Genomic DNA, 13242 nt, shown 5'->3' with positions numbered 1-13242 from the left:
AAAGATAGATAAGATTATAATAGATCTGCATAAGATGTTTGAGAGGTAGATAATGCCTCAACTTAGAGATTACTCCTGTATCCCGTGAAAGCTTTGCACATAATACATATGAGATGTGGTATTCCCAAGTTAAAGAACTGTCGATCATTACTCCCAAATATTTAATGTGATCCTTTCGCTCTAGGGAGTGGCATGATCCATTTCGGTTAGTTATATTTATATTAACCTTCGTATTCTTTTTCCTTTGAGATTTTACAACCATGTCATTGGTTCTCTTTAGTTTTATCGACAGCTAGTTTATGTCACACCATTCCTTAACCTTTTTTAGTTCTAAATTCATTTGCAATTCTAATGATTTTAAATCTTTTGCAGAAGCAAACAAGTTAGTATCGTCCGCAAATATGTTAAATTAAAGGACCTCAGAGCAATTACGGAGGTCGTTGATGTATATCAAAAATAGGAAAGGATCTAACGAACTTCCTTGCATGAGGGACACCGGAGACCATGGTATCACCCAAAGCGACGTATTGTTTCCTATTTGTCAGATAAATTTCAAACCAGGCCAGCGGTACCCTTTATTTAGGTACCAGTGACAACCCGGGCAGGTAAGGACACAAAAAGCGAGAAAGTCACCACGACATTAAAGTACGGCTTTTTATTAAGAACTTTTGCATGTAAATATCTTTTTCAGTTTCTTTTCGAGATTTCCATACAAGTCCTTATAATTTTTTTGCCCTCCGAGTCTGGGCCGCCTGTACTTTCACGCTTATGTGCACTGAAAATCCTATGATGAGCAAACCCAGAGGTTAACCCAATCCCCCTCGAATGAGGTCGCCATTTTGACTCGTGTTTTTAAGATTGTTGCCCGTTTTACAGAAAGTGAAACTTCGATATCTGGAAGAGAAATTTCGAGACGAACACCCGACCTTGTTTGCAGGTTGTCGGTACAAGAACTGCAAAGCCTATGAAAAACCTCTCGCAGTAATACAATGGCACTGCGAATTGAGTGTGCAACCTTTGGAGGAGAAGCGGTGAAAAAGATTCAAACATGTCTTGGAGCACTGTCATTCTCTATTCCCAAGAGTGTGCTTGAAAATCTGTTAGGATAAGGTTTCACCATAAGGGAAGCTTCTGCCATCCTATTCGTCTTTAAGAGTATTATTTACCGTAGGATGAGTCAATTTGGACTTAGCAAGTCTGACTTCACAGAAATAGGAGAATCGAGACTAAATGTGCACATTGAAAAATTACTCAAGAATTTCCATGCATGCTGTGAGGAATCTTTCATCAAGCAATTCCAAGTTGAGAAAGGAATAGTAATGCAAAGGATGCTTGTCAGAGATGGTTACATCGAGTAAACAGCAATGGAATAAATGCAAGGAAAAAGAGACCCCTTAATAGACGCGTGTACGATGTGCAGGGACCGAATTACCTTTGGCATTTAGACACCAATCACAAACTTGTGCGGTGGTACTTTGTAATTTATTATTGGTGCAATTGATGTATATAGCCGTCTTCCATTGGCACTAGAGTGAAGAAACAATAATAAGGCAGATACTGTGCTAGAGTGTTTTTTGAAAGGTGTGGCGGCTACTTTAGGGCTGAAACAATTTCGTCTTTCCTCAAGTATTCACTGGGATGAAGAAGACTACATATAAAGGGATAATAGCTCAACATAAACCCAAAAGCACTACATAAACCAACGTGACCTCTGCGTATAAAACACAAAGAAAGACATATGACAGTGTTGGCGTTCCATACCTATTGTTCCACCAGCAATTGTACATTACAAGATTGTTATCTATATATGTCTAGAGATTAGTTGCAAACCATCCACATGGACAGAAATATTCTTGTTTGAATGAAAGGGATTGACGATGTGGGCAAATGTTATGTGCCAAACAGTCCTTGCACTATGTTGTTTTGGAGTTGCCTTTCGCTATTTATAACATACAGCAAACTTACGGGTGATTCTTCTTATTTTTTTATGATTTGCGCCTTTCCTTTAGTCATTAAGCTCGAGTTTAGAGATAGTCCATCCCTCGGTTGACTTCCCCTTGCCGATCCTACGGCGATTCCATTCTGGGAAGTACAGGGGCGTAGCTAGGATTTTTCAAACGGGCTCACACTGTCTCAGACCCAGAAACAAGTGATAAGTTTTCGGATGAGCAGTGACCCCCTGAAGTACGTCGCTCATCTGCCAATTCCAAGATTCAGCCGTCGAGGGAAAAAAGCGCTGGCAACAGGGATTACCGTACTGATTCGCCGGACGTGGTGTCATCCAACACATGCAAAGTTAGCTGCAGCCATCTACTACTTTATCAGTATTAGTACCGACAACATATTTACTCTGTAGTTTAGAACAAACTGTTGTTCGGCATTCTTTAATAGCACACATCGATTCCATATTATTACACAAACGGGGGTTTGAACTAGTTATTCTTCTCTCAGAGGTTTTTTCTTATTCGCCAAGAATAGGGGGAGCTGTAGCCGTTGTATGTGTTATTTTCATCGTTGTAAAGGGAACACCAGTCGATCGTAACATCTTTTCAAATGAGCAGCTTCTAGACATTGATCAGTGTAAATTAATAAGAGACGACGAGGGGAGACAACACATCCCCATGCCCTGTGATAGTTTTTTCAATCTATTTTAAGCTTCGCGTAATGCTGTGAAAGTTGATCATGAATTTTAATTAATGAGATAGTTACAACTACCATTCAGGCCCCAGTTGTTCAAACGATGGATAGCGCTATCCACCGGAAAAAAAACACTATCCAGCGGATAAACACCAGCAAAACCAATTGAGTTATCCAGTGGATAGTGATTTATCCGGCGGATAGCACTATCCATCGTTTGAACAACTGGGGCCAGGTGTGTTCCTTTAGATATTCGCGCATGATGACCACCGGGCTAAATTAGATTGAAAAAAATATATCATTAGAAGAGGTCCATGCATGGTGGATGTGTTCTCTTCCTTTGTCATCTCTTGGTGTACATACAATAACTTTGACAGTGGCCGAGTCTGTTAGTCCGTGTGAAGAATTATCGATAATATAATGGTTAACGCCCTGAAAGCAAAAGCAAGAACTCAACGTTAATACTAAGTGTCAAGGCAGCCTTAGAGCGGTTTTCAAATGAGTGTTGTAAAACCAAAACCAAAGTAATTACTTTGGCCAATCAAAAAGGACGGACACAATTCGGTAAACCAATGAAAACTCGAAGTAATTACACGTTGGCGACACAAAGCGTGGGAAAATGTGCACACGCGAGCCATGATTGGTTTTGGTTTCACTTCTGATTGGTTGAAAAAGTGGCGCGAGAACTTTGAACCAATCACTGAGTGAAGTAATTATAAACCAAAGCAATTCGCTAATTTCTTTCGACACTCAATTGAAAACCACTCTAAAACACTTAATTGGTAATCCAAAGATTGCCCGGTCCAATGAACAAATGGACAAACGAAAGAAAGATGAAATGAATCAATAAATCAATGAGCGGACGGACGAATGAGTGCATGGGTGTGCAAGAGAGTGAGGGAGTGAGTGAGAGAGAACAAGGGCTCGTTGGAAGGGTCTCCCTCTAAATTATTTTCAGTATTTCTATCACATTTAATATAAAGTGTTTTGCATTTTACACGTTATCTTTTTGCGTATAATTGCGCAAAAATTATACCATGACCAGCGAGACTAAATTTCCGCTTAGCCTAGCTAAATAGGATCTTAATCAGGCACACCTGTTCGTCAGGGTTTTGGTCGGCTCACAATCATGGCCGAACAAATATGCAATTCAAACTTCAACATTTAATCGACAAAACTTTCCATCGAGTACAGGTAAACATTACAGACTTCAGAAAAGCTCGTGCACAGATGCACAGGACAACCAATATCTTCGGAACAACATCGTTCTACTATAGTTGCAATTGTACTCTGAAGATATTTGTTACAAAGAAATTATTTATCTCTTTAACGTTTAACTTCCTTACCTTCCTAAGTTCCGTGCAATTTATAGAGGTAATTGATAGTCCAAAATTTTGAAATGAGTAATATATATAGTATCCTCTCTCGCTTTCTAAATCATCAAAAGGAATTGAAAGAACAGATATTAAAATCCTTGCAAGTTTTTGTACCCCTATAACAACAATTTAAGAAACAAAAATCGCACCGACCTGTGACTGGAGGATAAGAATATCTCCAAACCCTAATCGCTATCAACACTGTGTACTCACTAACATTGACCAATCACAGGGGACTGAGCGTTTCCCTCTACAATACGCCCGCTCCACATGCTACCTAGCAACCTAAACAGTGCCAATTATGGGCATATGTTTATTTAAACCTTCAAGTCTCATCCGTATGACATAGCCACCCTAATTCGGAATTCTGCAATCAGAAAAAATGGGTAGTATATAAAATAAAAATGTGGGTCTTCATAGCGAGAAGACCCACTTTTTCAAGGTATCATGTGATACCTTTAAGAAGTGAAACCCCAATCCATCGCTAGTCCCTAAATCTAACGAACTAACTTTCAGGCATGCACTTCTGCAGACTTCATAATAAGAACAAGTTCAGCGAATGAAAATAGCAATAATGCAAAGATAAATTTGGCACCGAAGAAACTTCCGTCCATTTCGACGCGAGGTCAAGCAGAGCACTTGCAGTCGAGCTATGTCACGCATAACCAGTATCCAGAAGACTAAATTCCTCTTTGGAGCTTACGAGATTTGAACGGCATCTTCAGACTTTTCTGAAGGTTTCTACGAAAAAAGTACCGAACAATAATTCATCAAACGCTTGAAATAGCTTTCACTTTTTATAATAAAACGAAAGGTCATAGCTAACTATTTTTGATATAACAAGGAATATTCCACGGAAATTCAAGAATCTCGAGAGAAGTTCAAAACGGGCACGCAGATTTAAATACTACCGGTAGGTTCAAATTTCAAAACAACTGGTGACGCGTGACATGGCGGCATAAACGTACTTTTACAGCAAACTCACTTGAAAATTATTTCATCCTAATTATATATACCGTGGATTTTTTGGCTAAAACTGACTTACGGCTGTCAAGGGCATCCCACGTGACGTTTGCATAACACCTCTCCGTTTTGGGAAGTTGATGTAATGTTATAACTACTCCTGTGGAATCAGTTGGATTTCCAAAATTGGTGCAACTTGGACACTCTCTGCATTCTGGAGATGCAAACGTATCCAAAACGTTATGGTCTGTGACTCAATATGTTGTAAGCGGTCAAAAAATTAAGTATGCTTTATTTCAATTAATTCAGCGGGCAAAGTCCCCGATGGAGTAACCTGCAATCAGGCGTACTTTTCTTTAGACATCCCGTGAGAGGCATCAAGGGATAATAGGGAGAGGACATGATCTCAGAGCACTCGTTGTTCGCTGCTGTTACTTCAATGGGGAGAATTTTTCAGAAGAAAAAAACAGTTTTCTTTGCCAATTTGAGGCCGGAACGATTTTCTACGCTAGGACCCAGTACCACTCTGTCAAGGCTGGCGTTTTAACAAATTGTTACTGCACCCGTACTCCGGAGAAATGCGTAGTTAAAAAAAAAAACAAGCGTAATTGGACGGCCATGACCCGGGGTTTGGGGGCGTGGTTTTCAGAGACTAAGGCGTAAGCAGCTTGTTTTACAATTGCCGTGACAGTATCGTTCACTCACAGGTTTTTGTGTGCCAAAGTTCACCCGGATTTTACTGAGCAGGTTGCATTTAGATGCCAATTTTAGACTGAAAAAACCGCTTGCACTCATCTGTTAGCTTGTCAAAATACGAACTAACTTTCGGTTTGTGAAAAAAATGTTCCAAACCATTCTAACAAGGATTGTGATTTTAGCGTGCTTTACGAGAGTATATCTGAAATTTTCGCCACACCTCTTTCGTGCTCTGTCCGCTTCATGCAGAACAGATCACAGGAGAGACTTCTTGTTATTTGTTAAATATTCTTTTCAAAATATGGCATTACAAATGAAACGTACTTCATACGACATTATGGCTCGGGATACCTAAAGGCCCACCTTCAACCGACAGGCTTTTCCACCGTTTGTTTTTGTTATGGAAATTTGCATTGCTTATCGTAGCGATCTAATTGGAAGAATCTTAGCTATGGACGGAATTTTTAAAGATGAAAATTGTTCCGCGGCACGCAATGCCTGTCGGTTGAAGGTGGGCCCCTTAATTATTCGTACATACACCATTTTCTGTATCACGTACCGTATGGTTGTTCTGAACGCGTCAAGTTTCCAGCGAAATACGTTACGCTTGTTGAGGAGTTATTAGACGCTTCTACAAAAAGTGGAAAAGAAACGTACGCAAAGAAAGTTCTAGATACTATTATAACAGGAAATCTTTATGGGCGTTTCACTTGCTATCTGCAAGGGCGAATGCAACATCTTCTGCAGAGGACGCCATTCCTTTCATCATAATAATCGAGATTGCTTACGTGGAGCATGGACTTCTAGCTTACTGCGTTATTTTCAACGACTTCAGAAATTGGCCTTTACTGCTAATGCGCGGTGAGTGCAGGTCAAAGGTCATTGTTCTAAGTGCAGACTTAAAAAAATCTCAACGTTTGGAGACCGGAGAGAATGATGACCATGCAGTTATGTTGTCTTTGACTTGCGACTTGTGTTCCTAAATCACAGGCCAAATTTTGTGTCATTTCAATAGAAAAATTCTAAACAATTCTTAACGTAACCCTTGAGAGCTGTACGCGTGACGTGATTAGTGTGTTCATACGTCCTGACATTCTTAAGAATATGTCTGGCTTCCCAACACTGCCTTACATGAATAAACAATGTATAAGGTACTCAATATCATTAAACCAAAGTTGGTAAATCGTATTGAACGAGACGTTCGCAAAATTGGCTTTTTATACGCTTTTGGTGCCATTACTTAAATGTTTTAATATCGCCGTCAATGATAGCTGAGTATAAACCGCATGTCACCTCTTTTGATTCTTTTAAAAGATTGCTTGATCTGGTGAGTTCCTAATGAGGCAGGCATTCCTGAAAGCAGAAAAAAAATTCCCTTTGCCAAACGGTTGTATTAATTTGTTGTTGTTGTTGTTTTTTATTATTATTATCATGGTTGTTTTCTCTCCATTGTTAATTGGGGGAAGGAGGGGTGTGTGTGTGTGTGGGGGGGGGGGGGGGAAGGTTGTTGAGCGGATACGGGGCTTAAACCTGTGTGGGATATTACAATCACGCAATCGATCAGCGAAATAAACGTTTGCGAACTAAGCGTAAATACCGTTGACGGCAGTTATTTAAAATGACCCAACCCCATACGTTTCTTTACATAGTAATTTCATTTCCATTGAAATCAATTGGTAACGTCGGAAGGTAAAGATAAAGGTAAAGGTACACGTTATTTAACGTCAGAAGTTCCTTTACTCTCTAGAGAGTACTCTCCCAGGAAGCTGACGGTGCGCTCATTTTACCCCCCTCTTTCCATCAGTGCTCCGTTTTAAGAGTATTTAAAGCTACTTAGGCTACACTGAAAGGAAAGAAGTCGAAACAAGGATGTCAGATACGGGGATCGAACTCAGGACCTTATGCACCAAGGCCGCGCACTAACCGACTGTGCAACCCTTGCTCCTCACACAGGAGGCCTTTTATCTCTTTCGTTTGGTCTAGGCCCATCAGTCTACGTGGTATTATTGAAGTTTAGAGAACAGTTCCCGCCAAATATTGGCCAATCCCCTTTGCCCTGATGACCAAAACTCTTTTGATTGGTCCAAAGCGATTTAAAAAATCGATATTACCGTAAGCTGATACGTTGAATTCCAGCGAAGATCGAGACTTCTTGGTTATATGGACTTCTGATTATGTAACGTAACTCAACGAATGAGAGGGCATGACATCGACGAGCGCGTATTCCAAACTTCTTGATTTATTATTAAAAGTGCTTGTTTCGTACAATCTGGTCAATTCTGTTAATTACTTTTTGACCTTACTTTCGTTTCCCTTTACTTCTTTGATTAAAGATCAAGACATCATACTCACCCTTCCCAAGACATTTCTCACTACAAGACTTGAGACTTGACATCTGTTTGAAAATAAAGATATCAGTGACTAGCACTGTCTGTGTAACCGTGAACAGTATCGTATCATAGCGTTAGGGATACAGTTAGGAGTACTCTTTGTTCGAGTTGACTCGCAACCAAAGTAGGCAGAAAAGTAGAAACACTCTAAGGGCAACCAGCAGTGGATTTTTTAAGACTGCGTGATGGTGTAACTTTAATGAAATAGAGATTTATCACGGCTTAGATCTTTGGAGGAAGAAGATCTAAGAACTTTCAAGAGGCGATAACAGTTACCGTAGAAATGTGGCGTTTTGATTTCCAACAGAGGTAAGGAGGAACTGAACTCGTTAGGTAAAAAATGAAGTGGAACAAGAAGGGTGCAAATCATTTGTGGATTTTAGAATTAGATAGAGTGAAGGACGAAGGAATGAAAGAAGAGCTCAAGAATAAAGATGAAAGGCGACTTAAGCCAATCTTGGAATGGAAGACATAAAAGCAAGGCAATGAACACGTCGGCAGTATCGTTGTTGCGTTACTGGGGTTTGGGGCAGCGGTTTTAATGTGTATGGTGAAAGAAGACTTAAAGGAGTTGGACAGGATGACTATGTATGGTGCACTACACCCACAAAGTGATGTCAACCGGATTTATTTGGAAGCAGCCTAATGAGGCGTGATCATGAGAAGTGTATAAATAGTGAAAAGAACAGCACTGTGTGGAAAACAAGGAACAGGAGTGGTGGAGTAGTGGGGAGTCACATGAGGCGGTAAAGGTATCTGAGCTGGTTAATGCTAAAAGTCTTTTCAAACCTGAGTAATTTAGAAAAGAAGCACAACAAAAAGAAGACAAAGCTTGAAGAGAAAAGAAGATGTACGGACCGTTTCTCAGGGAGTTGGGTGACTCAAATTTTGACAAAGTAAGAAATTTAAACAGACTTAAAACTCAGCACAGAGGCACTGTTTGTGGCTCGGGAGCGCTATAGCTAACAACAGAATAACACTATATAGATCTTGCACATGTTTGTAAACCCCACAGCACTTCCATCAGAGAGGAAGCAATATTGTTTACTGATCCATAGTGATAATTAGTAAATATCCACCACTAGAAACCTCTACACTTCTGTGAATAGTTGTGTTAGTATATACTAAAACAGTAAGATCATATATATTGCACAAAAAATATGATTTTAACTCATTTATTCCTGCAAAGATTACAACATTTTCGGGCGCGAATTCCGCGCGAATTGCTCGGAGTTGAATAGCAAAAGATATCGGGAGTTTGAGTGGCCAATCAGTACGCGCGTTTAACGCTATCCAGTGTTTTAGCCTATGCTAATAAGTGATATTAAAAATTGTTATTCTGTTATTGTTTCAACACCACTGAGCTTGTGAAACAAGTAGGCACATGCAGTCTATTGTTATCTTCTGTTCAAGATCCGAAACGAAGTGGTGTCAGAGACGGTGAAGGCTGTGCTATCAATAAAGGTACACTTTTTAAAATAAGGACTTCCGTTTTGACAGTTTTGACCTCCACGTGAAAGATATTAAAATCAGGGTAAATGCCAGCTTTTCTACATTCCCAAATACACAGTTTTCCGAGAATTATAAGATAGTTTATAATATCAGTTCTATTTAGAAGCCCAAGTATAATATCCTTTATAGTCACAGTCATGTTTTCCTTAACAAGTTCAAACCACCAAGAAGAGGATGTTTTCCAAAAAATTTGCGCATGGGAGCATTCAAAAAGGAGGTGATACAACTCTTCCTTTGAAGAGCCACAGAAGGTGCATTTATCACTCAACGACCAATCTATTTTGAAAAGTTTTGAATTTGTATACAATATATAATTAAGCACTCTATATTGGAAGGACCAAATATACGTTTCACTGGCAACGGTTTGTGGAAGTGAATATATTTCCTCCAAAGAATTTGAGATGTCAAAATCCGAGATTAGTTTCTTAACATATTAGGCAATTTAGCCTTAGCTGTTATTAATAATTTACAAAAATGCTTACACTTAGCCATGTAAACGTCGAATTGTATATCATTGTGTTTAAAATTTACCGAGTCCATTTCAGGTAACAATTCACACGACCTAAGTTCTTTCGGAACTGATACTCTTAAACTTGTCCATGTCAGGAAATCTGTTTTAAGACCCTTTTGTCTATAAAAATCATAAGACTGCTTATTGTCGGATTCAAATATCAAGTCACATATGTAAACAATCCCGTTTTCATAGTACAATTTATAAAAGACTGATCTATTGTCTATTCTAATGTCCTTATTGTTCCAAATAATTCTTTGTGCATAATTGATATCGGAAAATGTATTTCTAAAATGGCTTTCACACTTCGACATGTGCTTCTTGTTCAAAACTGTGCGCAAGCGCGAGGTCCGCTAAAATTACCGCGCGAGCGCTGGGCATGATAACATGACACCCGCAACCAAGTTTTTAGACTACCACAAGGTCAGCTTTTTATGGTCGATGGAATGACATGCGCTTATTTTCTTCCAACCCGGAAGGTACGTGTATTCAAATGGCCTCAGTCGGTGCTTTTAATTCATTATTCGTATCAGCCTAGTGCAAACAAGTACTGGGAGTTGCTAATTGGGACCACAATTAGGTAGGGGACTGGGTAATGGACCCTCAACTGAGGGTGAAAGTATCCAGACGGTAGAAGAATTCAGGCATCACAGGAGAAACACGTTCGCTTCTGATGTTAGTGTTTTGACCTCAAAAACGGTGACAAATTTATTAGCAAGATCTTCGGCAGAGGAACAAGCTGGAAAACATTTCTTACTGTGAAGAAAACCCAGCTTCCTCTTCGCGTCGCCAAAGCGATGGTGTTGTTTTAAGTGATTATGCAGCATTAACTCAATAAAGCCCATATAAAATACCAAGCGTCGTATTTTCTAGTACTGTCTGCCTTGAAACTACGTTGAAACTATGTTGTACATGTCAGTACAAAATAACCATTTATTTATTTATTATTATTTTTTAATTTAATCATATTAACCATTGTTTGCCCCAAAAGCACCTTGGCTTATCAAGGGGGCTCACAATAATGCAGTAATCAGGCTTACACTCAAAACACACAGACACACAACACACAAGATTACAACAAAAAAATTGACATCACTAAAGATATATTTTTTTAACAAACAGACAGTGGCCAACGAAAAGCAATTTGTACTAATTAAAAGTTACATGACTAGAAATATATTAATTCAACAGTCAAACAGTGGCAATCGAAAAGCGATTAGTATTGATTATAAAACTCTGGACTTCACGAAATAAAGCACAGTTGATATCATAATTTACAGATAAAAAAAATTAATTTTCCTAGAATCGCTGCTCGATGACCACGTTTCACCGAGAATACTAGCAGCAGAGGCAAGGAGGGCATTACGTTGAGCGGCATACCTGGGGCAAACCAAAAAGAAGTGTTTCACCGATTCAGATTCAAGACTGTACTCGCAAATAGGCGATGCACAACGGTAAATTTTAAACAAATATTCTCTTGGACAAGAGAAACCAAGTCTAAGGCGGGTGTGATCAATAGATGCCCTCCTTGAAAAAGAAAAATCAAATAACTTATTATAAATATGGGGAAAGAGAGTTGACCTTAATTTAGCTTTAAAAGTGGGAAGAGATACAGAGTTTCGAACATCTAGGTCCAGAGAATTCCAGCCAGTGATAGCGGATGGAAAGAAAGACTTTTGAAAGCCAAAAGTTCTACATGAAAATTGTGTTAAGTTTTCCCTTGACCTAAGACGATAATGTGTACGGTCACTAGATAGTTTTGGACGTAGCTCACTTAAATAGTAAGGTGCAAGATTCTTTACAATTTTGTAAAATTGGCTTAGCGGATGTCATTTCCTTCTGCTACTCAGAGACTCCCAAGCAAGTTCCTTGTATATCCTTTCAGAACGGGTTCCTTTAATGGCTCCTGTTACCAACCTTGCAGCTTCATGTTGAACGCTATCAAGTAGAGTTGAGTCGCAATCATAACAGTTGTTCCAAATAACATTTCCATATTCCATAAGTGGTCTGATTAGACTCTTATACAAGGATGTTAATGTGGAACGGTCAACTCGGTATTTGACAAATTTTAACAGGTTAAGTCGCTTTGAAGCTTTCTCAAACACATGAACTATATGATTTCTCCACGACATGCTACTCTGCAAAGTTAAACTCAAGTGAGTATGAGACTCAGCATCTTTGACGACATTGGAGTTGAGAAATAGAGGAGGGTGAACTTGTTCATTACGCTTCAGAGAAAATACAACATCACGAGATTTAACAGGATTCATGGTTACCAACCATTTATCAGCCGAAACAGCAATCTTATTTAAATCAGAATTGAGACGATCAGCTGATACAGCGGGGTCGTCAACAATTTCAAGTAGTGTAGTAGTGTAGTAAGTTTAAGAAAATCACCATTTTGAACAGATGTTTCTTATTTCTTTGGCGATCAAATGGCATTTAATTAAACAGTGTGGACAAGATTTCTCGTTATGCAGCGTCAGAGATTTGTGATAGAGCTCATTGGGAGAGGAGAAGACGTTTATGACGATATCAGACAGTTCAGTTTTCTTAAATCTTAAATAAGATGGGAATTATTAATAGTAATCCCCTTTGATTCTGACGCCATTCAAGATAAAGCTAAGCTCACTCAAACAATAGCGATGGATAACTATTAAAGTTCAGAGAAATTGAGATTTCCAAGTGTGGAGCTTTGACATCATTCCACATGACGTATATCGCGGATGAGTCTCTCTTATCAGCATTTTTATCATTCAACATCATTACTGTGTGGGTATTGTTAAATAGAATTTGACTTACATCATATATGCAGAAATGTTTATTTTACTCTGGTAATAAACATAGCAAATCATCGGTAATGGATAAATAAGTTATTTTACTCAGTGAGCAAAGAGACAAAATGATTCCTTGCGTATAGTTGTCGGTGTTTTAAAAACAGTAATCGGGATCGGTGATGATAACAATCACGAATCGCACGCAGTTGATGATGACATTGTCTGGCAAACACACAGAGTCTATAATTTTTTTAAATACATTTTGAGGAGATGACAAACCGGGCTTTAGTTTTCAACAGTTAAACTGATTGTTATTACTGAATATTACTTAGCCGGCGACAAGATAATGTGTATGATGGCAATCATATATCTGCCATAAT

General features: G+C 38.9%; 1 protein-coding gene across 2 annotated transcripts in view; it reads right to left on the bottom strand.

The window, feature by feature from the left end:
• LOC137993735 (uncharacterized) overlaps positions 1-13242 on the bottom strand; it is a 29986-nt gene that overhangs the window by 15912 nt on the left and 832 nt on the right. For both annotated transcript variants that reach the window (XM_068839726.1, XM_068839727.1), the window contains exons 2-7: positions 8025-8067; positions 6966-7025; positions 6232-6303; positions 5059-5190; positions 3984-4069; positions 3001-3069 (exon numbers count right to left, since the gene is read on the bottom strand). In XM_068839726.1, coding sequence (XP_068695827.1) covers positions 3001-3069; positions 3984-4069; positions 5059-5190; positions 6232-6303; positions 6966-7025; positions 8025-8067 — 462 coding nt within the window. The remainder of the gene's footprint in view (positions 1-3000; positions 3070-3983; positions 4070-5058; positions 5191-6231; positions 6304-6965; positions 7026-8024; positions 8068-13242) is intronic.

The sequence above is a fragment of the Montipora foliosa genome, chromosome 2 (assembly GCF_036669935.1).
Source record: "Montipora foliosa isolate CH-2021 chromosome 2, ASM3666993v2, whole genome shotgun sequence".
NCBI classification, from domain to species: domain Eukaryota; kingdom Metazoa; phylum Cnidaria; class Anthozoa; order Scleractinia; family Acroporidae; genus Montipora; species Montipora foliosa.
Note: the sequence above shows the minus strand (reverse complement) of the source record. Positions and strands in the feature narration are given on the sequence as shown.